This window comes from Salmo trutta, chromosome 13 (assembly GCF_901001165.1).
Source record: "Salmo trutta chromosome 13, fSalTru1.1, whole genome shotgun sequence".
NCBI lineage: Eukaryota > Metazoa > Chordata > Actinopteri > Salmoniformes > Salmonidae > Salmo > Salmo trutta.
Genome location: NC_042969.1, coordinates 55,875,635 through 55,901,533, shown reverse-complemented (window position 1 = coordinate 55,901,533; position 25,899 = coordinate 55,875,635). Strand labels below are relative to the sequence as shown.

The following is a 25,899-nucleotide window of genomic DNA, read 5'->3' as shown; positions in this document are numbered from 1 at the left end:
AGTGTCCATTAGAATGAGTTGAACCAGAGATGTTGAATCCATCCAACCATGTGATGTACACTCGACAGACATGTGAAATTGCATAGCGGTCTTCCCGGTTAAGAAACACACACAGACTTGCGCTAGAGCGATAATGCGCAGTTCTGTCGCCAAGGCAACCGTTTCTGTGGATGAAGTCATTGTTACGCTGATAGTTGCTATAGTTACAACCTAGCGAGGGCGCTGCGAAGGGGCTGTCTACGTATTATGACGCAGGGCGGGGGCGTGCCCACGATGCGCGCTGCGCAAGGCTGGTTGTTGTTCCCGCAGAGAGGCGAGAAGATGGCGGCCGTGTCAAGCGGAGGTGCAGCTGGGTCCGCTGCGGCCGGGATTACGCACTCTACCCGACCGGCCCACGCAGGCATGGGCGCCCAGAACCGAGCACAGCCATCCTCTGGGATCAGCCACTCCAATCGACCTACCCCGGCTGCGGGGTGCATCACCAACCCCGGCCACCCCTCGGCCAGCAGGCCCCCCCCAGCCCGAGTGGGCTACTACGAAATCGAGCGGACCATCGGCAAGGGGAATTTCGCCGTTGTTAAATTGGCAACACACATCATCACCAAAGCAAAGGTACGATGATTAATAAAGGTTTTTTGAACGGGATCAATTACAGGTTGTCAACGATTTGTACTCATTTGACTGTGTTATCGCTGTCACTCTCATCTAGGCTGAAGATTGGGCCTTCGGGCTTGGGAGCGAGTAACGTTACAACGGCTAGTCCGCTTTTGGTCGCAGTGCTCAGTGCGGGGGTGTAAACATGGGGCATCATAAGCAACCATTCGCCTTGTAGTTTTTCTGCTGAGTTTTTCACATTATAAAATCAGTTCTAATGTAACAAGGACAGCGGGGGTCACTTGTCGACGGAGAGAAGGGTACCGCTGGGATGAAAGAGGAGAGGGGGACTTCGAGCGTAACGTTTGCTATTTGGATGCGTTAGTTAACTAACGTTACATTTGTTCTATTTGGGGTTTACAATCAGCTAGCTAGCTGACCAGCTATTTTTGGCATTATGTATTAGCTAGGTAGGATTACAAGAATCGTGTAATCTATGTCATCAGTAGTTTATACGTATCATTAGCAAGCAATATATATATTTGTTCGATTTTGAAGTGAATGTTCCTTTGGCAATCGTTGACTAGGTAACTAACTGAAAAAAACAAGCTGGTTTGACAGGCAGTTAACGTGTTGCTGGCTGGCCAGATCTCATCTCTAAAAATGTGTTGACTAACAATGTATTTTCTCACTGAAAAAGTTTGAATGTTTAATATTTACTCATGGTTTATTCATTTAATATAAGGGGGGTGTATTCAAGAACTAGTATTTTAGTTTGTGCCAGGTTATGTGGCGTTTTCATTTGGGTATAGGCAGGGGCTATGGGCTGCCTCAGATATGTCATAGCTTATTGATATCCCTTTGAGTGTGCGTATGCTGTTGCATAGTGTGGGCGTCTGTAGGCAGATGCATTGCTGGCGGATAGGCACTGGAGACTACAGATCTTGTTTTTCAATATTGAAACAAAAAAACAATCATAGTAGTCCCAATTTTTTATCTACATATCATTCATCCTTATTGTTGAGAGACCATAGCATGAACAGTAGGCTACTTTTTTTAATCCACGTTTTGCCTTTACACAAATTACCATTCAGTTTTATTTTCCCAGGTATCTTATTGTGAAGCGGTTTTATTTTTCTCTCTCAATAACGACCTAGGTGACCAAGGAGTAGAGCAGGGCAAATGATAGCCTACCCACTCTGGCCATGCATTTAAACCTGTGCCAGTGCCACTAAACCTGTGACAACTCCTACTAATAAGACTGTGGATCTGCAACACGCTCATGGGATGGAACTGAGGCCAGAGTCATTAGAGAGGGATAAACAGAAGGCTACCTGTAAGGGAATCACGATTGTAACGTGTGTATAAGACAGAAAACGTCACTACTTCTATGTGTGTTGTGTGAGGGAGGCTGACTGTTCTGATAGATTAACTCACATGGTGACATGGAACATGTTCAAGAACATATTAGGCTACAGCCTAAGCAGCTTAAACTAATCTACAGAACTTGTGAAAATGTATTTGTAGGGAACCACATATTAGTGCCTTAAAGTTACATAACGATTCATTGATAAAACACTGACCACTAAAAACTACAATCTCTCGATTGTTAGGCCAAGTTTTTTGTTGAGTGATACTTTTGCACAGGGGGACTCCACACAGGCCATGATATTTTGCATTCTGCTGGCTTGGTAGAATGGATTGCATTAGTGCAATTAGAAAATTACCCTTTCTAGACAAAGGCCATTGTAATTGCGAGATTGACATTTCAATTCTTTCATTTAATAAATGTGTAATTAAATATGCCACACTGAATCACAGGGGGCAGGTCGAAACACATGAAACATTCGTGGACATTTAGCTAGCTAGCTAGTTTTTCCTGGGTGATGAACATTTGGTTGTTATTTTACCTGACATGCATATGGTCTTCTTTTTAGCTGGTTCTTTGTAGAATTTTGACCCGGAGTCAAACAAAATCTGGTGTTTTTCTACTACAACGATTAATCCACAGATTTAAAGGGAAACCTTGTTATTTTTAATTAATCTCTCCTTGTTTGTCTTTCAAGCATCCACGTGGGTTTGTATTTTCCTCATATCCGATAAGGAGGGGACTTGCAGCTTGTGGAGTGTCTCAAAAATAACCAAGTTCTATTTTAGCACTTGGCAACGCAGATGCGCAAGAATGGTGTGGGTGAAATGATTGAGTAACATCTGTGTGTATTTTTATTTTGCGACGCTTGTGCATGCAACATGGCCAGTGTGGTTTGCATGTAATGTTTGGAGGAAGTAGCTGGTTCAAATATTATTGATTTGGGTTTGTCATTAAATGTACCACCACCCAAAACATGTTTTTTGTCCCCTGTTTTTTACCCCTCCCATTGCATCTTATGAAGCATGATATATTTTTGACATTTGACAGCCAACATGCTTCAGGTTCACCTGGTTTCTTTGTACAATTTAAATGGGACTAGCTAATGTTTTTGAAAATAGATGCCCAAGCACAAGAAACCAGTGCATTGGTGCTGCCTTCTCACCAACTCAAGGTTACAAATGCTGATATTTCTGGTCATGTTTATGAAATTCAAAGTCCAAACAAGGGCATGTTATGCAACCGAAGAGCTGCTGACGTCCTGATTCAAGAGCAATTGCATGATAATAGAATAACAAACAAAAAAAGGAGCCTCTTCTAGCTACATCAACTCATTTCTACTGAGTTCAAACAGTAGCCTATCTATTAATGTTGCTCACATACATTGACATGACACCCTCCCTAGCAGTCAGTTAGCCTACTTAGAAGTGAGCCATTTCAGCATATTTCGACTGGTCTTTTAACTGCACACCTTCTCCGCCAGTATTAGTCATGCCTAATCAAGTGGTGTGAAAGACCAGAGCTATAGCTCGGTGCTTCGGTGTGCAACATCAGCCAGGGAGAAGGGGATTGTGGAGCCGGGGTGTTAGACTAAGCCAGGCGTCACTGCTCTGGAAGAGGGACACTCCAAGAGCCGCTAGGCCAGACCTGACACGCTCGGGACGAGGTCAACAACAAAACACACACACACACCCCTGAATAAAAAAAATGTGTTTATAAACCTAAATAAGTCTGCCAACTGCCTAGCTCCCTCCCTCACCCCTCCTTATCAGAAGACTTGGCACCTCCTCTTGGCTCCACTACAGTCAGGCAGGTATGGTTAAAGATGACAGCTGGCGTGCTCTGGCTTGTCTGCGGTGCATCGCACCGTCTCCTCACGTTACACTGTATCTATCCAGACTTCTTCCCCTACTGCCTCCTCCTCAGTTTAGATTTGCATTAAGGAGGAGGAGGAGCAGTAGCCGCGATGTCCAGGCAACGTTAGATAACGGGCCTAACGCACGTGTCACGCTGTGATTTAATTTGTATGAATAATGGTGGTGTTGCTGCTTGACCTACCTTCATGCCCCATAGTTATTGGGTTATGCACAGAGAGAATCTGTACGTCAATCCTCTCATATTCTTGTTGGTGTGCGTTCAGTACTAGCCCTAGTGGAATCTGGCCTAGGTCTAACTTGTCATTTTTTAAATCCAAAACCAGTAGTTTTTGACAGGCAATTTCATACTACTTATTTATATGACTTCATATCTGAGTAGGCTCTTTGGTAGTAGGCTAGCTAGATTATAGTGGAAAAACATTCTCACACATGTACAGTAGACCAGCCATACTCAACTGGCGATCCGGACCCAGAACAGGGTCAAAGTAAAAATAATTAGAAATAGGTCGGCATTCGACCCCTGATATCATATATACACACATAAGACATGGGAAAATGTGTAAAATGAAAGAAAATTAGCTTAAATCAGAAAAAAAATCCCTGACCCACGCAAAATGTGTAGAATTGCGGAAATTAGCTTTAAAATGAACAGTTTTCTTTCCGCCAATAAATGGGCTGTGAACAGTTTGTGGTTACAAGGTGTGGGTTTGTTATTACGCCGATAATTGACAATAATCATCCCGATCTTTGCCACCTAGGAAATTTGTATGACCGGACATTCTCAAATAGTCCTTGTGTACCCCTGCAGTAGACTATTCCTTCAGCTATTTAATTAAACATTAGGTTTTTCTTTTTTGATAGTTACAGAGTTCATACCATTGTTCAAACTTACCCCCTTTTACCAAAGAAAGGTTCCTAGTAGGAGTCCCCTTAATGGTGACTTTCACCTACATTCAGGTCTTACTGACTGTATGGTCTGGGTACATGCGTTATAACACTGTCTCATCAGCTATATTTATCCTCTTGACTAATAGCCCCACGGCATCGCCTGTCCGCATGTGCCAGTCCGGCCAGCCCCCCCCCCCGCACCTCCTCGAGTCAGTTGGCAACGTTGATGTACATGTTAGAGTCACTTAACGTTAGTGTGCTATCAACGTCACGCTCCCCGGGAAAGGTAATTCCTTTGGAATCTTGTTGGTATCCATAGAGATGGAGGACAACAGATACTTGATGCTCGTCATGACCCCTCTCCATGTATGGAGCTCAGCTGCCACAAGGGTACCACACTCATTGGCTGATCTCAAGATCCAATGCAAACTCCGTCTACAAAAAAATTCTTCTCATTTTTAAATGGAGGTGCCCCATATTATCTGTTGGAGGTTTTATTTTCAGTGGGTGGTTTAATCAGATGGAGGTTTTGGCCTATGTGACCATGGACATTGAAGCAATAAGGAACTAGAGACTGTGGTATATCTTGAATAGGCTATCATGATTATACCCACAACTGGGACGCGGACTCAGCCAATCAGCATCCAGAACTGGAACTACCCATTTTTATGATCCAGATTATCCTCTGGGTTGTGTCTGTTAGTGTTTTACGCCTCTCTACTTATCGGTTTTGCTCGTTTGCTTTGATTTTAGAAAGACTGAGTTGTCTTCTTGATTTTCCCCATTGTCCATTTAGGGTATTGGCTGCCTCATTGATGAATGAGACCTATTCACGGTTAAAATAGCACATGCACTCCTGGTGCGCATGCACATGAATAGGCTGTTACTTTGGAACACACACACACACTCTCTACAGTTCAGACGCATGCAGGAATATCTGAACTTGGACCTTATGAGCTGAGTCACCCACATGCGTGACCACGCACACACAGAACACCCTTTCTCTCCCTGGAGGAGTGTGTAAAGCCTGTGGCTCCGCTGTGTGGTTGAAGGGCAGGGTGACCGTTTGTTGGTAGCTAGCACGTGTTGATACGACGAGGCCACAGCCGCCGCCACACTGGTTTCCCCCCCAGGTTAAAGTCTGAGTCTCTCGTTACTGGTAACCTTGCACCGAGTCTGGAGATCAATTGAACTTTCACCCTGTGTGGTGACCCAGACTCCATGATGATGACAGAACGTTGAGCTGCAGGGGTGAGGACCTCCTGCATGCAGCGTTGCGTAGTGTTGTCGCTGAAAGGATCAAGCAAAGGAAGCTAACAACATGGGTTGAATAAATGATGTAGGCTTATTTGTGTGATCATGTGATGCTTATGGCACACCTGAATAGAAGGGCAACCCTCTACTACAGGGAACCCAGTGGGAAAAGCTGATCGAAATAATAAAGTTATTATAACCAGTTTATAGCTTAACCAGTTCTTGTTAAGTGGTTGTGATAACGCCATTTCAACTTACCTTTAGCTGGAAATGTGAATGTTTTTGATGTCAGTATTGGCAAAGATTATAATTTTTTCCCCCATACTAGAACAATGTCAAACTGATCATCTCTTGCGCTCACACAGCAGAATACAAGGATGCGCATGCTACACAGTCACTCGCATGCACACGCTTGGTAGCACTCTGTGTACCCAAACCAACCCTGTTCACAAGCCCACTCATCCTGACTGTCATATGTTAAGGTGTGTTTGTGTGTGTGTGTGTGTGTAGGCTATGATTGTATGAGTGTGTGTTTTGAGTGTCTCTGTGTGTGTCTGTGTATATATCCAGGCTGTATCACAACCGGCTGTGATTGGGAGTCTCATAGGCCGGCGCCCAATTGGCCCAGCGTCGTCCGGGTTTGGCCGGTGTAGGCCGTCATTGTAAATAAGAATTTGTTCTTAGTTAAATAAAGGTTAAATAAATAAATACATGTTTATGTGTGTAGGGGGAGGGGAGTCTTGGTCTCCTCTCAGAGGAGGACACAGCGCTGGTCTCTGTCGGTTAGCATTGCTCCTGAGCCATGCGGCTTTGGACCTGACTGACTGACTGACTGCAGTAAAGATTAAATAACTTTGACTATTCTCATTGCAGACAGCTGAGATGGTATCTTCATGGCTGTCTTTTAAAACGCTCTCACCTGTTAGCCAATGTTCCTTCAAATTTCTTTCAGCACTGAGCAAATTTCTAGTCTGCTGAGCGCAAACTTGAACATTGACAATTCTGTGCAACTTCCAGCATGCATTTTCTGTGAACACTGAGGCTGTACTTGCTTTAAGTTAGTTTTAACAGTGGCTGTGTTGGTGACTGTGGCTATTTGATCATAACGTAGGCCTACCATCAAAAACAATGGAGAACATTCATCCCATAACATTTTAACATGGAAATAGAACAGCTATCATTCAGCCTACAGTTGCAGCCAATATGTGGTGTTCAATGTAGGCCTACATTCCATGGGACTTTTGTAAAATACAAAAAAATAAAAAAAGCATGCAGGGCTTGACATTAACCTGTTTATCTATAGACCAATGCCAAATCTTTTCAGTCTTCTGAGGGGTAAAAGGTGTTGTTGTGCCCTCTTCACAACTGTCTTGGTGTGTTTGGACCATGATAGTTTGTTGGTGATGTGGACACCAAGGAACTTAACTCTCGACCCGCTCCACTACAGCCACTTCGATGTTAATGTGGGCCTGTTCGGCCCTCCTTTTCCTGTAGTCCACGATCAGCTCCTTTGTCTTGCTCACATTGAGGGAGAGGTTGGCACCATACTGCCAGGTCTCTGACCTCCTCCCTATAAGCTGTCTCATTGTTGTCGGGGATGAGGCCTAACACTTGCGTCGTCAGCAAACTTAACTCTTACATCTAGATGTTCCGCTAGCGGAACACCACTCCAATATCCAATGATTGGGCATGGCGCGAAATACAAACTCCTCGAAAATCCGAAAACTTCAATTTTTCAAACATATGACTATTTTACACCATTTTAAAGACAAGACTCTCCTTTATCTAACCACACTGTCCGATTTCAAAAAGGCTTTACAACGAAAGCAAAACATTAGATTATGTCAGCAGAGTACCCAGCCAGAAATAATCAGACACCCATTTTTCAAGCTAGCATATAATGTCACAAAAACCAAAACCACAGCTAAATGCAGCACTAACCTTTGATGATCTTCATCAGATGACACTCCTAGGACATTATGTTATACAATAATGCATGTTTTGTTCAATTAAGTACATATTTATATCAAAAACCAGCTTTTTACATTAGCATGTGACGTTCAGAACTAGCATTCCCGCCGAACACTTCCGGTGAATTTACTAAATTACTCACGATAAACGTTAACAAAAAACATAACAATTATTTTAAGAATTATACATACAGAACTCCTTTATGCAATCGCGGTGTCCGATTTTAAAATAGCTTTCCGGTGAAAGCACATTTTGCAATATTCTGAGTAGATAGCTCGCCATCACGGGCTAGCTAATTTGACACCCACCAAGTTTGGTACTCACCAAACTCAGATTTACTATAAGAAAAATTGGATTACCTTTGCTGTTCTTCGTCAGAATGCACTTCCAGGACTTCTACTTCAATAACAAATGTTGGTTTGGTTCCAAATAATCCATAGTTATATCCAAATAGCGGCGTTTTGTTTGTGCGTTCAAGACACTATCCGAAGGGTGACGCGTGGACGCGTATCGTGACAAAAAAATTCAAAATATTCCATTACCGTACTTCGAAGCATGTCAAACGCTGTTTAAAATCAATTTTTATGCGATTTTTCTCGTAATATAGCGATAATATTCTGACCGGGAAACCCTGTTTTCGTTCAAAGACTCAAAATTGAAAATGGAGTCGTCTCGTGCACGCCCGTCTCATTGTTCTCAGATCGACCACTTACCAAATGCGCTACTGTTTTTCAGCCAGAGTCTGCAAAGTCATCATTCAACGTTCTGGCGCCTTCTGAGAGCCTATGGGAGCCTTAGAAAATGTCATGTTACAGCAGAGATCCTTTGTTTTGGATAGAGATGACAAAGAAGGCCAAGAAATGGTCAGACAGGGTACTTCCTGTACAGAATCTTCTCAGGTTTTGGCCTGCCATTTGAGTTCTGTTATACTCACAGACACCATTCAAACAGTTTTAGAAACTTTGGAGTGTTTTCTATCCAAAGCTACTAATTATATGCATATTCTAGTTTCTGGGCACGAGTAATAACCAGATTAAATCGGGTACGTTTTTTATCCGGCCGTGAAAATACTGCCCCCTATCCATAACAAGTTAATGATGGTGTTGGAGTTGTGTTTGCCCACGCAGTCGTGGGTGAACAGGGAGTACAGGAGGGGACTAAACACACACCCCTGAGGGGCCCCAGTGTTGAGGATCAGCGTGGCAGACATGTTGTTGCCTATCCTTACCACCTGGGGGCGGCCCGTCAGGAAGTCCAGGATCCAGTTGCAGAGGGAGGTGTTTAGTCCCAGGGTCCTTAGCTTAGTTATGAGCTTTGTGGGCACTATGGTGTTGAATGCTGAGCTGTAGTCAATGAACAGCATTCTAACGTAGGTGTTCCTTTTGCGATTGAGATTGCGTCATCTGTGGATCTGTTGGGGCAATATGCGAATTGGAGTGCGTCTAGGGTATCCGGGAGGATGCTGTTAATGTGAACCATGACCAGCCTCAATGCTTTGAGAACACATCCTGGTAATCCGTCTGGCCCCGTGGCTTTGTGAATGTTGACCTGTTTAAAGGTCGTGCTCACATCGGCGACCGAGAGTGTTATCACACAGTCGTCCGGAACAGCTGGTGCTCTCATGCATGCATCAGTGTTGCTTGCCTCAAAGCGAACATAAAAGGCATTTAGCTCGTCTGGTAGGCTCGCGTCACCGGGCAGCTCTTGTCTGGGTTTCCCTTTGTAGTCCGTAATAGTTTAAGCCCTGCCACATCTGACGACCGTCAGAGCTGGTGTAGTAGGATTCAATTGTAATCCTGTTTTGATGCTTTGCTTGTTTGATGGTTTGTCTGAGGGCATAGCGGGATTTCTTATAGGCATCTGGATTAGTGTCCCACTCCTTGAAAGCGGCAAATCTAGCCTTTAGCTCGATGCGGATTTTGCCTGTAATTCATGGCTTCTGGTTGGGATATGTACGTACCGGTCACTGTGGGGACGATTTCGTCATTGCACTTAATGATGAAGCCGGTGACTGAGGTGGTATACTCCTCAATGCCGTAGGATGAATCCCGGAACATATTCCAGTCTGTGCTAGCAAAACAGTCCTGTAGCTTAGCATCAGTGTCATCTGACCACTTCCGTGTTGAGCGGGTCACTGATACTTCCTGCTTTAGTTTTCGCTTGTAAGCAGGAATCAGAAGGATAGAATTATGGTCAGATTTGCCAAATGGAGTGAGGGGGAGAGCTTTGTACGTGTCTCTGTGTGTGGAGTAAAGGTGGTCTGGAGTTTTTTTCTCCCTCTGGTTGCACTTGTGACATGCTGGTAGAAATGAGTTAACCTGTTGAGGTGTAGGGGGCAGTATTTTCACGGCCGGATGAAAAACGTACCCAAATTAAACTGGTTACTACTCTGGCCCAGAAACAAGAATATGCATATTATTAGTAGATTTGGATAGAAAACACTCAGAAGTTTCTAAAACTGTTTGAATGGTGTCTGTGAGTATAACAGAACTCATATGGCAGGCAAAAACCTGAGAAAAATCCAACCAGGAAGTGGAAAGTCTGAGAATTGTAGTTCTTCTTTTGATTCTCTATCGAAACTACAGTTTCTATGGGGTCACGTTGCACTTCCTAAGGCTTCCATTGGCTGTCAACAGCCTTCAGATAGTTCTTTCAGCATTCTCCTGTCACTGGGCAGATAATAGGAGCTCAGTCACTGAGTGGACTGCCTGGGGACAAAGGGATTGGATATGCGTGGTCCCGCGAGCGCGCCGTTCCTTCTTTTTCTTCTTGAATGAATATGCCATTGTCCGGTTGGAATATTATCACAATTTGCTTCTAAGTACGGTAATGGAACATTTTGAATTTTCGTCTCTGGTACCGCGCTACGCGTTATGCCTTTGGATAGTGCTCTGAACGCACGAACCAAACGGAGGTATTTGGACATAAATATGGATTATTTCGAACAAAAACAACATTTCTTGTGGAAGTAGCAGTCCTGGGAGTGCATTCTGACGAAGATCAGCAAAGGTAAGAGAATATTTATAATACTAATTCTGAGTTTAGGTGACCCCGAACTTGGCGGGTGTCTGTATAGCTTGCTGTGATGGCGAGCTATGTACTCAGAATATTGAAAAATGTGCTTTCTCCGTAAAGCTATTTTAAAATCTGACACAGCGGTTGCATCCAGGAGTAGTCTATCTATAATTCTTTAAATAATTGTTATTTATTTTGTCAACGTTTATGATGAGTATTTTTGTAAATTGATGTGCACATTCACCGGAGGTTTTGGTGGGAATACATTTTCTGAACATCACGCGCCAATGTAAAATGCTGTTTCTGGATATAAATATGAACTTTATCGAACAAAACATACATGTATTGTGTAACATAATGTCATAGGAGTGTCATCTGATGAAGATCGTCAAAGGTTAGTGCTTCATTTAGCTGTGTTTTGGGTTTTTATGATGTATGTCCTTGCTTGGAAAATGGCTGTGTGATTATTTTTGTCTATGTACTCTCCTAACATAATCTAATGTTTTGCTTTCGCTGTAAAGCCTTTTTGAAATCGGACAATGTGGTTACATCAAGGAGAAGTGTATCTTTTTAAAATGGTGTAAAATAGTTGTATGTTTGAGAAAATTGAATTATGACATTTTGTTGTTTTGAATTTGCCGCCCTGATATTTCACTGGCTGTGTCCCGCAGGTGGGACGCTAGCGTCCCACGTAGCCCATAGAAGTTGTTAAGTTTCCCTGCATTAAAGTCTCCGGCCACTAGGAGCGCCGCTTCTGGATGAGCATTTTCTTGTTTGCTTTTGGCCTTATACAGCATGTTGAGTGCGGTCTTAGTGCCATCATCATCGGTTTGTGGTGGTAAATAGACGGCTACAAATAATATAGATAGTGTGGTCTACAGCTTATCATAAGGTACTCTACCTCAGGTGAGCAATACCTCAAGTCTTCTTTAATATGAAGCTGTTTTTGACAAATAGACACACACCCACGCCCCTCGTCTTGCCAAACGTGCTTCTCTGTCCTGCCGGTTCTATATTTTCCGTGTCGTCGTTCAGCCACGACTCGATGAAACATAAGATATTACCGTTTTTATTTTTCCGTTGGTAGGATAATCTTGATGGTAGGTCATCCATTTTATTATCCAATGATTTCACTTTGGCGAATGGCAGTGGGGGTTTACTCACTCGCTTACAAATTCTCAGAAGGCAGCCCAACCTCCATCCCCTTTTTCTCTGTCTTTTCTTTATGCAAATGACAGGGATTTGGGCCAGTTTCTGAGAAAGCAGTATATCCTTTGCGTCGGACTTGTTAAAGAAAAAACCTTCTTCTAGTACGAGGTGAGTAATTGCTGTTATTTTCGGTCATAAGAGACGGTAGCAGCAAATTTATGTGAAAAATAAGTTAAAATATAAGTTAAACAACGTGAAAAAAACTAATAAAACAACACAGTTGGTTAGGAGCACGTAAAACGTCAGCCATCCCTTTAGGCGCCATTATACCCACTGTAGCAATGAGGTTTGTGCAGTAAGCTATAGGCCCAATACATTATCACTTCATATTGGCTTTGCTTCAATTGCCCTGCCAATGCATTGTTGTTCTGTTTTTTTTTTTTTTTTTTACAATTCTATTTCAAAATTTGAGGTAGGCTATATGATCACGCCGGTTATAGCTCCGTTGTTGTATTACTTGTGAAGCACAGCTGAGTGAGCATGCATTTAAATCATTTGCTTTTTATTTTATGTGACTGATGGTGCCTGCATCTGATGGTCAGTCTCAGCGGAGGGAGAGAGCAGCAGACTGAGGGTCCGCCTCAACATCCCTCCGCTCTCCCTGTCCTCCACTGACACTGACCAAAAAGGGACACCGTCTTCCATATGATGGTGAAACTCGGGTTGCACTGCATTATTTCTGCCTCATGCACAAGTTCATGTTGTTACTCCTATGAACAGAGAAAGTGTAATATTCCTCGATATTAAAAAAGACCCAAGCTAATAATAACAACACAAGCCTGTAGATACACTACTTATTCATTACTGCTGCAGTGCTTGTTTGTAGCGCCGAGTGGAAATGGGAAGATTGCTCATTTTATGGCTTATAAAAGTGTTGAATATAAGGTGTTGACAGTGCTGAGTAAGAACTGAAACATGAACTCAGTCATAAAAACAGCATCTCGTTGCTATAGTCGTTGACAGTCTCTCTCTATTCACGGTTTTAAACGTTTTGAAATATGTCTTAACTTTTCTGTAGCTTTCTTTTATACCTGCCAACACACTGCAGACAGGGTCATCTGAGCCACCCGATTGGCCAGCGGTAGGCCTATAGTGCACATGATTTGCTCTCAGGGCCCACTGGGAAGACAGCGTTTGTACCTTCAGAGACATGAAATGGTTGAAAATGGAAACGGTTCACCTACCCGGTACGCAGGGCAGCTGAATCGGATGCACCTACCGTCAACTGCCGGAGACAAAATAAATAAAAAATAGGAACACAAGTCTTTATTGTTGGATTTTTTACGGAAATGTTTGCAATCGACAAGTTGGTGACCACTGCTCCAGAAAGTTGAGTGAAGTTCAAACTCATGCTTCTCTCTGTGGGCTGATATTTCTGCCCGGGAGCTGGACGGCAGTCTCGGGGCTACTGCACGTGCACAGTTTTGGGTGAACTTTGCTGTTATCCTACTTATTGGTATCCCCAGTGGCGATTTTTAGCATGTAAATCTTGGTGGGGCAAAAAAGGAAAAATGTTGGATGCATTCCAGCAAAGCCACTAAACAATACATTAATTATACTATAACGGTGACAAACGGTGCCCACAAACTGTTAGGGCCTACATAAAGCTGTCCGAACAGCGGAGTCCCAACAGCGGAGTCCCAACACTTCTATTATAGAATGTTGTGTGTGCTGAATTTGCATGTGCATGCCAAGCATCACCACCTACTATCAGTAGCCCTGTCAAAGCTGTACAAAACAGTAGTCAAACAAGCACACACTGGGCCACGTATGTGTTTACAATACCACGTTGGTGAAAATAGACCAAATTATTAGGGTGAGGCACATGGGCTACTAACGGCTTATTACACAACATACACTTAGTATTACTTTCTTAGCTACAGTATACATATCTCCCTGGTATATTACATTATTTATGTAGCAGAATACAATACATTTTTGGACTCACCTTGTGAAGGTGGCACAGTGGTCCTTTGAGGGCAAATTTTGTCTTCAAACTTTCATCAAAGTCTGGCATTCTCTGGGTATATGGTGGGAACTCTTGGAAAAGAAAAACACAGCCATTCCATTGAATAGCAGGCTAACGTTAGTGGTTTCTTTGCAACGCTTGCAGATTCCTTCCAAACGACTCATTGTTGAATTTGCGATTTCCAACTTGTTGGGTAATCTTTATGGCCGATGAGCCCCGACATGTTTTATCTATAATTTCTCTTCATTATTTCTCTTAATTTTACATGGATTAAAAAGGATTTGCCAGTAGATTGTCGACTTGATGATGACTGCTAGCTAAGACTTTGAAAGTAAGATGTTCACATGATCAGTCCAATCAAAGCTACTGTAGATACAATGTGATTTGATGTCATTTTATCTGTGGCCAATGACCTTGAGCTTTCTTGGAAGAGCACTAATAATCTAAGTCTATAGCAGAAGCCAAAGGGCTCACATTCTTTATGTCTACCCTTAAGGCGGGTGACGTAGTGTCCCCATGAGTGACAGAACACTGAGCCAATCACGGTGCAATGCTGAGCCAATCACGGTGCAATGCTGAGCCAATCATGGTGCAATGCTCCCATTTTCAGCTGGCCTGCCCCACCACCACAGAAAGCGCTGAGCTAGGCTGAAACACCTGCCTTTTGGAGCTGCCTGTTTGTATGCGGCTTTATTAACTCAATTATATATACACAACCGTTCAAAAGTTTTGGGCACACTTAGAAATGTCCTTGTTTTTGTCCATTAAAATAACATAAAATTGATCAGAAATGCAGTGTAGATATTGTTAATGTTGTAAATTACTATTGTAGCTGGTAATGGCAGATTTTTTATGGAATATCTACATAGGCATACAGAGGCCCATTATCAGCAACCATCACTCCTGTGTTCCAATGGCACCTTGTGTTAGCTAATCCAAGTTTATCATTATAAAAGGTTAGTTGATCATTAGAAAACCCTTTTGCAATTGTTAGCACAGCTGAAAACTGTTCTTCTAATTAAAGAAGCAATAAAACTTGCCTTCAGACTAGTTGAGTATCTGGAGCATCAGCATTTGTGGGTTCGATTACAGGCTCAAAATGGCCAGAAACAAATAATTTTCTTCTGAAACTCGTCAGTCTATTCTTGTTCTGAGAAATTAAGGCTATTCCATGCGAGAAATTGCCAAGAAACTGAAGATCTCATACAACGCTGTGTACTACTCCCTTCACAGAACAGCGCAAACTGGCTCGAACCAGAATAGAATGAGGAGTGGGAGGCCCCGGTGCACAACTGAGCAAGAGGACAAGTACATTAGAGTGTCTAGTTTGAGAAACAGATGCTTCACAAGTCCTCAACTGGCAGCTTCATTAAATAGTACCCGCAAAACACCAGTCTCAACGTCAACAGTGAAGACGCAACTCCGGTATGCTGGCTTCAGAGTTGCAAAGAAAAAGCCATATCTCAGACTGGCCAATAAAAGAAAAGATTAAGATGGGCAAAATAACACAGACACTCGACAGAGAAAGATTGGAAAAAACTGTTATGGACAGACAAATCTAAATTTGAGGTGTTCGGATTACAAAGAAGAACATTCGTGAGACTCAGAGAAAAACGAAAATATGCTGGAGGAGTGCTTGACGCCATCTGTCAAGCATGGTGGAGGCAATGTGATGGTCTGGGGGTGCTTTGGTTGTGGTAAAGTGGGAGATTTGTATAGGGTAAAAGGGATCTTGAAGAAGGAAGGCTATTACTCCATTTTGCAATACCATGCCATACCCTGTGGACGGCACTTAATTGGAGCCAATTTCCTCCTACAACAGGACAATGACCCAAAGCACAGCTCCACACTATGCAAGAACTATTTGGGGAAGAAGCAGTCAGCTGGTATTCTGTCTATAATGGAGTGGCCAGCACAGTCACTGGATCTCAACTCTATTGAGCTGTTGTGGGAGCAGCTTGACCGTATGGTACGTAAGAAGTGCTCATCAAGCCAATCCAACTTGTGGGAGGTGTTTCAGGAAGCAATGGGTGAAATCTCTTCAGATTACCTCAACAAATTGACAACTAGAATGCCAAAGGTCTGCAAGACTGTAATTGCTGCAAATGGAGGATTCTTTGACGAAAGCAAAGTTTGAAGGACACTTATTATTTCAATTCAAAATCATTATTTATAACCTTGGCAACATCTTGACTATATTTCCTATGCATTTTGCAACTCATTTCATGTATGTTTTCCTGGAAAACAAGGACATTTCTGAGTGACCCCAAACTTTTGAATGGTAGTGTATGTTTTTTTACGTTGTTTGCAAACTGATATGTGACATGTATATTATTATAGGTAAGGTTAAATCCACAAAACCAGTCTGTTTCATTTAGTTTGTGTTAACCTCCTTGTTTTATTATAACTTTTTATTCATCATTTGTATTCCGTCTTCGATATCCAGATTTTGGTTTTTCATATTCGACTCTCTGAGCTCTCCACGGTCATACACTGTTATATAAAGCATGAAAGGAATTTCATGATGACAAAGTCGTCATTTGTATATGAAACTTGAAAAGTCCTCTTGTCCGCATTCCGTTGGTGTATTTGTCAGCAGCACAGTCGTGTTGTTTTAGAGTGCCTTGCCCCAAATAATCTGGTGGTGTTGTAGGCCTATTTCTTTCTCCTGTTCATTTTGTTCCTGGTTGCTAAGTCTCAGCAGTGGCGGAGTGCTATGGGTAGGTCAACAGTCTTGTGATCGCGGGGGCTATGTGACACTTCAGCTTAACTGGCTCTCTTCTGTGTCCATATCTTTCAATGGAAAATTCCAAAGTAATGCAGGCCAGACACGTCACCCCTCCAAGTAGATTACTGTAACTATAACTGTACATTTCAAGAACCAGCCAGTAGTTCCAACTACATCTGGCTATTGAATTGAGTGTGTGAGGAAATGAGTTGCGCTAGTCATTATGATAGTGTGTCCAAACTCCTCTATTTGTGCTCAGCTTATCAGGCTTGCCAAATGATGTTCTCTCAAACATCCTGCAGGCGCCAGCTTTTATAGGCCAGCATAGCTCTCTCTTCCAGTTTTGATTTCGGCCCGATTTCCTTATTTTGAGTCCATTTGCATGGAGAGAGACTTGATGTTCCCAAAGTATTTGGGTTTGTGGCGTGAGACCGGGAGTGTGAACTCAATGCCTCATGACCTTTCTCCCTCATTTGGACTCTTCTGTTTTTACTGTGTAATACCAGTTTGTGTGTGTGTGTGGTGTTCGTTCTGTGTGTGTGTGTGTGTGTCATGTTCATTCTGTGTGTGTCATGTTCATTCTGTGTGTGTGTGTGTGTGTGTCATGTTCATTCTGTGTGTGTGTGTGTGTGTGTGTGGTGTTCATTCTGTGTGCAGTGTGGTGTTCATTCTCTGTGTAGTGTGGTGTTCATTCTGTGTGTGTGTGTGTGTGTGTGTGTGGTCATTCTGTGTGTGTGTGTGTGGTCATTCTGTGTGTGTGTGTGGTCATTCTGTGTGTGTGGTCATTCTGTGTGTGTGGTCATTCTGTGTGTGTGGTCATTCTGTGTGTGTGTGGTCATTATGTGTGTGTGTGTGGTCATTCTGTGTGTGTGTGTGGTCATTCTGTGTGTGTGTGGTGTTCATTCTGTGTGTGTGTGGTGTTCATTCTGTGTGTGTGTGTGGTGTTCATTCTGTGCATGTGTAGTGTGTGGTGTTCATTCTGTGTGTGTGGTGTTCACTGTGTGTGTAGTGTGGTGGTTATTCTGTGTGTGTTTAGTGTGGTGGTCATTCTGTATGTGTGTGTGGTGTTCATTTGTGTGTGTGTAGTGTGGTGGTCATTCTGTGTGTGTGTGTGTGTGTGTGTGTGTGTGTGTGTGTAGTGTGGTGGTCATTCTATGTGTGTGTGTGGTGTTCGTTTGTGTGTGTGGTGTTCAATGTGTGTATTGTGTGTGTGTTTTTCAAGTGTGTCCCTGCTCCAGATGTTGGGCCTCGTACCCACAATGGGGTGGAGGGGTGCTAGAACACCGTGTGCCTGGCTCTTCCTTTTCCTGTCCGCTAGCTGGAAATGGGCCGCAGCTTGCTCTCAGATGGCCCCATTCTATTATCCCGGCCAAGAACAGAGAGGGGGAAGAGTAGCATCAGAAATGACCACTATTCCCAGAATGTGAAGCCAGCTCACAAGGATGTTTAGGCACGTGTGAGAGCAGGTTTTGGTCTCATTCTCGACAGACCATCGCATTACACTGTTAGGCTAATTTATTCATTAGACTAAAACCTGACGTGGAGCTGACACGTCACAGTTAGTGGTAAAAGATAGCACCGTCAGAATTGATTTGATCAGCAAGGTGTCAAACTCAATTGCTGGAGGGACGTGTGTTTGCGAGGTTTCCCACCTCCCTTGTACTTGATCGATACATTTAAGGTAATTGATTACCTAGGAACCCCTCACCTGGTTGTCTAGGTCTTCATTAGACACAAAAAGAAATAACAAAAACAAGCAAACACATACAGTGCCATCAAAAAGTATTCATACTCCTTGACTTATTCCACATTTTGTTGTGTTACAGCCTGAATTCAAAATGGATAAAAACATATTCTCACCCATCTACACACAATACCCTATAATGACAAAGTGGAAATATGTTTTTAGAATTGTTTTCAAATGTATTGAAAATTAAATACTTTTTCCCCTCACTGTATGTAAATGTATTTGATCCCCTGCTGATTTTGTACATTTGCCCACTGACAAAGAAATGATCAGTCTATAATTTTAATGGCAGGTTTATTTGAACAGTGAGAGACAGAATAACAACAAAAATATCCAGAAAAACGCATGTCAAAAATGTTATAAATTGATTTGCATTTTAATGAGGGAAATAAGTATTTGACCCCCTCTCAATCAGAAAGATTTCTGGCTCCCACGTGTCTTTTATACAGGTAACGAGCTGAGATTAAGGTGAATTCATCTCCCAGTGTCTGGTGGAAAGCAGACTGAACCAGGTTTTCCTGTAGGATTTTGCCTGTGCTTAGCTCCATTCTGTTTATTTTTTATCCCCAAAAAATCCCCAGTTCTTAACCTCTCTGGTATCATTGGGACGCTAGCGTCCCACCTCGACAACAGCCAGTGAATTTGCAGGGCGCCAAATTCAAACAACAGAAATCCCATAATTAAAATTCCTCAAACATACAAGTATTATACACCATTTTAAAGATAAACTTCTTGTTAAACCAACCACAGTGTCTGATTTCAAAAAGGCTTTACGGTGAAAGCACAACATGCGATTATGTTAGGACAGCACCTAGCCACAAGAAACCATACATACATTTTCCAGCCAAGGAGAGGACTCACAAAAGTCAGAAATAGCGATTAAATGAATCACTAACCTTTGATGATCTTCATCTGGTGGCACTCCCAGGACTCCATGTTACACAATAAATGTTAGTTTTGTTCAATAAAGTCCCTTTTTATGTCCAAAAACCTCAGTTTAAATTGGTGCGTTATGTTCAGTAAGGCATTGTCTCAAATATCATCTGGTGAAATTGCAGAGAGCCAAATCAAATTACAGAAATACTCATCATAAACATTGATGAAAGATACAAGTGTTATACATAGGATTAAAGATAAACTTCTTGTTAATCCAGCCGCTGTGTCAGATTTCAAAAAGGCTTTACGGCGAAAGCACACCATGCAATTATGTTAGGACAGCGCCTAGCCACAAAACACCATACAGACATTTTCCAACCAAGGAGAGGACTCACAAAAGTCAGAAATAGCTATTAAATTAATCACTTACCTTTTGATCTTCATCTGGTGGCACTCCCAGGACTCCATGTTACACAATAAATGTTTATTTTGTCCGATAATGTCCCTCTTTTATGTCCAAAAACCTCCGTTTTGTTGGTGCGTTTAGTTCAGTAATCCAAAGGCACAAAGCGCGCTCTCAACATCCAGACGAAAAGTCAAAAAAGTACAATAAAAGTTTGTAGAAACATGTCAAACGATGTTTAAAATCAATCCTCAGGTTGTTTTTGTCATAAATAATCAATAATATTTAAACCGGACAAAAGCTTCGTCAATAGAAAAGGAGAAACAAGAAAGGCGTGCTCCCGATCACGCACTGGACTCATGTCTGGAAATTTCCACTGTCCACTCATTGAAAGTGCTGTATCATCCTCATTTTTTTGAGTAAAAGCCTGAAACAATGCCTAAAGACTGGCCACATGTAGAAGAAGCCACAGAGGTCGTGAACTGGGTGCTAAGTCTTTGCATGGTGGATAGGCTTTCAATGGAAAAACAGCCTTTCAAATTAATAGTACTTCCTGGATGGATTTTCCTCAGGTTTTCGCCTGCCATATCAGTTTACTCACAGACATTATTTGAACAGTTTTGGAAACTTTAGAGTGTTTTCTATCCAAATCTACCAAGTATATGCATATCCTAGCTTCTGGGCCTGAGTAGCAGGCAGTTTAATTTGGACACGCTTTTCATCCAAAATTTCAAATGCTGCCCCCACCCTAGTGAAGTTAACGATTACAAGCATACCCATTACATGATGCAGCCACCACTATGCTTGGAAATATGGAGAGTGGTACTCAGTAATGTGTGTGCATTGGATTTTCCCCAAACATCATGTTTTGTATTCAGGACAAAAATGTAATTGCTGTGAATTTTTTTTTTCTTCAGTATTACTTTTTTTCCCGCAGTATTTTTTTATTTTTTAACAATACAAAACCTACACATACAAACATCCACATCAACCCTGCCCAGAACCACCTGATCACAGCACCATCTCCAGTGCCAGTAACACTCTCCGCCACAAGGCCTCTAACGGCACCATGTTGTTTCTCTCTGTCGCCCACACGCACTTTCAACATTTAGATAATAAAGCATTTGACCTTTCCATTGTGTTAACGATGGGGAATTCGTTGATTTCCAGTTAGGTATACATTTTTTTCAACATTATTGATGAGAAACGAATCGCCCAACCCATTGGGTATCTGACTGCACCCTCGTCTTGAAATAGGCAGACAGATGGATTGTAGTGCCTTATTGCAAACAGGATGCATGTTTTGGAATATTTGTTATTCTGTACAGGCTTCTTTCTTTTCACTCTGTCAATTAGGTTAGTATTGTGGACTAACTACAATGTTGTTGATCCGGCCTCAGTTTTCTCCTATCACAGCCATTAAACTCAAACTGTTTTAAAGTCACCATTGACCTCATGGTGAAATCCCTGAGCGGTTTCCTCTCCGGCAACTGAGTTGGGAAGGACGCCTGTATCTTTGTAGTGACTGGGTGTATTGGTACACCATCCAAAGTGTAATTAATAACTTCACCATGCTCAAAGGGATATTCAATGTCTGCTTTAAAAAATATATATATATTACCCATCTACCAATTAGGTGCCATTCTTTGTGAGGCATTGGAAAACCTCCCTGGTCTTTGTGGTTGAATCTGTGTTTGAAATTCACTAGTCATTAAAAAATCATGTTGCACAAAGAGTGAGTCCATGCAACTTATTATGTGCATTGATGAGGACATTATTTCTGAACTTATTCAGGCTTGCCAGAACAAAGTGGTGGAATACTTATTGACTCAAGACATTTCGTATTTCATGTTTTATTAATTTTGAAAAACATAATTCCACTTTGACATTGTGGGATATTTAATTCAATTTAAATTCAGGCTGTAACAAAACAAAATGTGGAAAAAGTCAAGGGGTGTGAAAACTTTCTGAAGGCACTGTAGCCCTCAAGGAATTGAGTTTGACACCCCTGGATTGTATATGCTGACCTGTTATTTCAGTGCCATTATGTTAGTTAACCCCTCCCCTAAGGTCTCTGACACCTGAAGCGTTGTCAATGTCAGGTTAGCTGGGGGGCTCAGCTTAGTTGTAGGCGCGCGCCCCTTGTTGGGTCTTTGACAGGCGCTAGGCTATTTATAAAATCCATGTCTCATTTATTATATGATGAACATGTTAGGCTAATTCCTAGAACCTATAAGGAAAATTCCCTGGCTTTTGCGGATGGTGTGAGATGAGAGGTGGGAATCTTTTCTTTCTTTCTTTGTCTCAGTGTTGGTGTTTCTGTGGATCTTTATCTAAGCCAAAGGAAGTAACTGATTGTCTGATATGAATACTCAGGCTGAGTTCCAAATGGCACCCTATTACCTATACAGTGCACTATCTTTAGTGCAGTAAATAGGGAATAGGGTGCCACTGTCTCCCTGATCAGTGCTCTGACTTTGACTTCCTGTTGATGAGTCGAGTATGGTCACTCATTGATGAGTCATTTTGCTCAAATGGTTTTGGTTCGCTTGAAATGGTTCAATAGATATCTTGTACTAACTCCCACTCCATTGTCTTTCTCTCTCTGTTCAGGTGGCCATCAAAATAGTGGACAAGACCCAGCTGGACGATGAGAACCTGAAGAAGATCTTCAGGGAGGTGCAGATCATGAAGATGCTGAGGCACCCCCACATCATTCGTCTCTACCAGGTCAGTAGATCACAGCTTCCGGTTGGAGTTTGCCCTAAGTACAGATCTAGGATCCCCAACCATAACCTTAACTGTTTGTATGGAGAATGCAAATCTGACCCAAGATCAGTGTCTACAGGCAACTTAACCCTAAACCGGATCCACACTGCTGATGCCGTGTGTTTGGTGATGTTGACTGCAGCTGTTATATTGTCAATGTGAATGTCTGTCTGTCATCAGGTAATGGAGACCGAGAGGATGATCTACCTGGTAACAGAGTATGCCAGTGGCGGGGAGATTTTTGGTAAGTATGTCTTTTGTAGTGAGCCATTGTCTTTTTGTATGCTCACATAGTCACATTTGACCTCTCCACTTGTGCACAATTGTATGGTTTACTACCTATGTCAATGGCTCTGACTAGTGACTGTTTGTCTGTGATCCTAGGTTTGACGTCATTGTTTCAATGTGATGTAAAGTGGTGGAGATCAGGGAAATGCAAAGCAAAACCCCTGTAAAAGGCAAATTAACTGAATTTGATCTTTGGCCTCTCACCTGTCTGTGTTCAGACCACCTGGTGGCCCACGGCAGGATGGCGGAGAAGGACGCGCGGCGGAAGTTCAAGCAGATCGTGGCGGCCGTCCACTTCTGCCACTGCCGCAACATCGTCCACCGAGACCTGAAGGCCGAAAACCTGCTCCTGGACCACAACCTCAACATCAAGATTGCAGGTATAGTTTTTCACTTGAATTCTAGGAGTGTGTTGGGGTAGATCACAGGAAGAGAAGGTTGATTTTTCCCTCGTTTATTTCCTTTTTTTCTCTCTCTCTTTTTTTTGAACTTCCCTCCTCTGTCCATGGTAGACTTTGGCTTCAGTAACCTGTTCTCCAGAGGCCAGCTACTAAAGACCTGGTGTGGGAGTCCTCCCTATGCTGCCCCAGAGCTCTTCGAAGGGAAGGAGTACGATGGACCCAAAGTGGACATCTGGGTCAGTGTCCTAGTCTTAGTAATCCTAGTTCCTATAAGAAACAACCACAGCTACTCCTCATAGCCTACACTGGACCATGGTTATGTCCCAATTCACACTTCCCGGCATAGATTTAACAACGGTCGACATTCCTTCCAGCCCATACTTACACCCCCAATCCAGTGCTTTCAAATCCAAGACAGGGAATGTGTCTCTGCCCACTTTTGGAAAAGGGTGGAGAATCTCACCTATGAGGGATTACTCCTCCTCATCCTCTTTCTCTCTCTCTCTCTCTCTCTCTCTCATTCTCTGTGTAGAGTTTGGGCGTGGTGCTGTATGTTCTGGTGTGTGGTGCCTTGCCGTTTGACGGCAGCACCCTCCAGAACCTGAGGGCCCGGGTGCTGAGCGGGAAGTTCCGCATCCCCTTCTTCATGTCCACAGGTGAGACCCGATGCCAGCACTAGTACCTTGCAAGTTGAAACAATGGTGTCTTCTACGGGGTCTGACTGGCTGCTGTGAGGTGTGTTGCTCTTCTGACGCCGTGTTCTGTCTGACAGACTGTGAGTACCTGATCCGACACATGCTGGTGCTGGAGCCCAGTAGACGCCTCTCCATGGAGCAGATCTGTAAGAACAAGTGGATGAAGCAGGGAGACCCAGACCCAGAGTTTGAGAGGGTGAGTTCCCGAACTCTGGGTCCATCGAGCTGCTTTTGGATGATCTGGCAAGACTGCTCTGACCCATTGTCTTTGATTTCAATGGACTCAATGAAGAATGGACCCAACATTTTAATGGATTTTCTGTCTCTCTCTCTCAGTTGATAGTGGAATGTGAGCAGGTGAAGTCTGAGCGGGAGACAGAGCTCATCAACGAGCAGGTGCTGATGGCCATGTCTGAGATGGGACTGGACCGCGAGCGCACACTCCAAGTGGGACCAACACACACACACACTCACACACACACACTAGACACAATATTGTTGCAGTAGACAAACGCTGTTGTGCATATGAAATGCCATTGGCTAACGGTTGTCTTGTTTCACCCCTCTTTCGCCCGTTCTCTCCAGTCTCTGCATACTGATGCGTACGATCACTACAGCGCCATCTACAGCCTGCTCTCTGACCGCCTGAAGAAACACAAGACCCTGCGCGTGGCCCCACCCACGCCCCGCCCCATTGGCTACCCTCTCAACGCTGTACAGGTAGCCTTTGCCCCTCGGATCTACAGATTCTAAGGAATCTGATTTGGTTGGTTACTAAGATTATATGGAACGGATACCATATCATGGTTTAGTTATACAATTAGCTGTCTTTTTGGGGGTTAGAAGTATATAATGTGTAGAGCAAACTTGCCTAATGTAGTTCACTTTATTAAAAAAAAAGAAGTATTTTTTGTATTTCTCCCCTCCCCCTTCCGTCGGTTCACTCTCGCGCCTTTCTCCAGTAGTCACTACTTTACCTCAGATGCCTTTGTACTTCAGTGAATGATGAAGCCTACAAGAGAGGAATGGAAACGTCTCGTTGCAGCCAAGGACACGTCACTAACATCAGAGCCATTCAAAGGAAAGAGCGATGTTTTAGCGAAATTTGATAGTTATCTTTGACAGCGAAGGAACTGAGTAGAAAGCTTGGGCTCCCAAATGGCGCAGGGGTCTAAGGCACTGCATCTCAGTGCTTGAGGCGTCACTGCAGACACCCTGGTTCAATTCCAGGCTGTATCACAACCAGCCGTGATTGGGAGACCCATAGGGCAGCGCACAATTGGCCAAGCGTCGTCCGGGTTTGGCCGGTGTAGGCCGTCATTGTAAATAATTTCTTTACTGACTTGCCTAGTTAAAGGTTAAAAAAATACAAATAAAATACTGCGGTTTAATCAAATGGCAACCGGAGAGCGGAACAAGCGGCATTAGCTGCTTTACTACCGACAACGTTACCGGTCAAGCCCAATTGTTTGCCTATTTAACTAAACCTGTGCCATCTGAGGTGAAGAGGAGGATTGCCGGTACTACGATAGGGTGGCAGATATGGGCGCCAAAGACCTCCGGCCATTTAATCTGGTTTAGGGCAAAGGTTTCGAAATCATGGCCCAAAGTCCATATCCGTGAATTAATCTGACTTTGGGTAAGTAGAAGGGCTGCCTTCATTTCCAAAATCTCATAATTCTGGGTAAATCATTAAGAGCTTTCCACACCTGACACCTGGATAGTACAACATTTTCCCATTTATTCTTAAAAAAATTCCTCAAGCTCTGTCACATTGGCTAATGATCATTGCTAGACAACCGTTTTCAGGTCTTGCCATAGGTTTTCATGCAGATCTGTCAAAACT

At 43.0% G+C, this 25,899-nt stretch overlaps 1 protein-coding gene across 4 annotated transcripts in view; it reads left to right on the top strand.

Annotated features, from left to right (window-relative positions):
• The first annotated feature begins 231 nt into the window (after positions 1-231).
• The window catches only part of LOC115206079 (serine/threonine-protein kinase SIK3 homolog), a 42,101-nt gene continuing 16,433 nt past the window's right edge, over positions 232-25,899 (top strand). For all 4 annotated transcript variants that reach the window (XM_029772656.1, XM_029772655.1, XM_029772654.1 and 1 more), the window contains exons 1-9: positions 232-612; positions 22,514-22,630; positions 22,850-22,913; positions 23,176-23,337; positions 23,470-23,594; positions 23,891-24,014; positions 24,131-24,249; positions 24,390-24,500; positions 24,639-24,773. In XM_029772656.1, the coding sequence (XP_029628516.1) occupies positions 247-612; positions 22,514-22,630; positions 22,850-22,913; positions 23,176-23,337; positions 23,470-23,594; positions 23,891-24,014; positions 24,131-24,249; positions 24,390-24,500; positions 24,639-24,773 (1,323 nt within the window). In that variant the 5' untranslated portion in view covers positions 232-246. The remainder of the gene's footprint in view (positions 613-22,513; positions 22,631-22,849; positions 22,914-23,175; positions 23,338-23,469; positions 23,595-23,890; positions 24,015-24,130; positions 24,250-24,389; positions 24,501-24,638; positions 24,774-25,899) is intronic.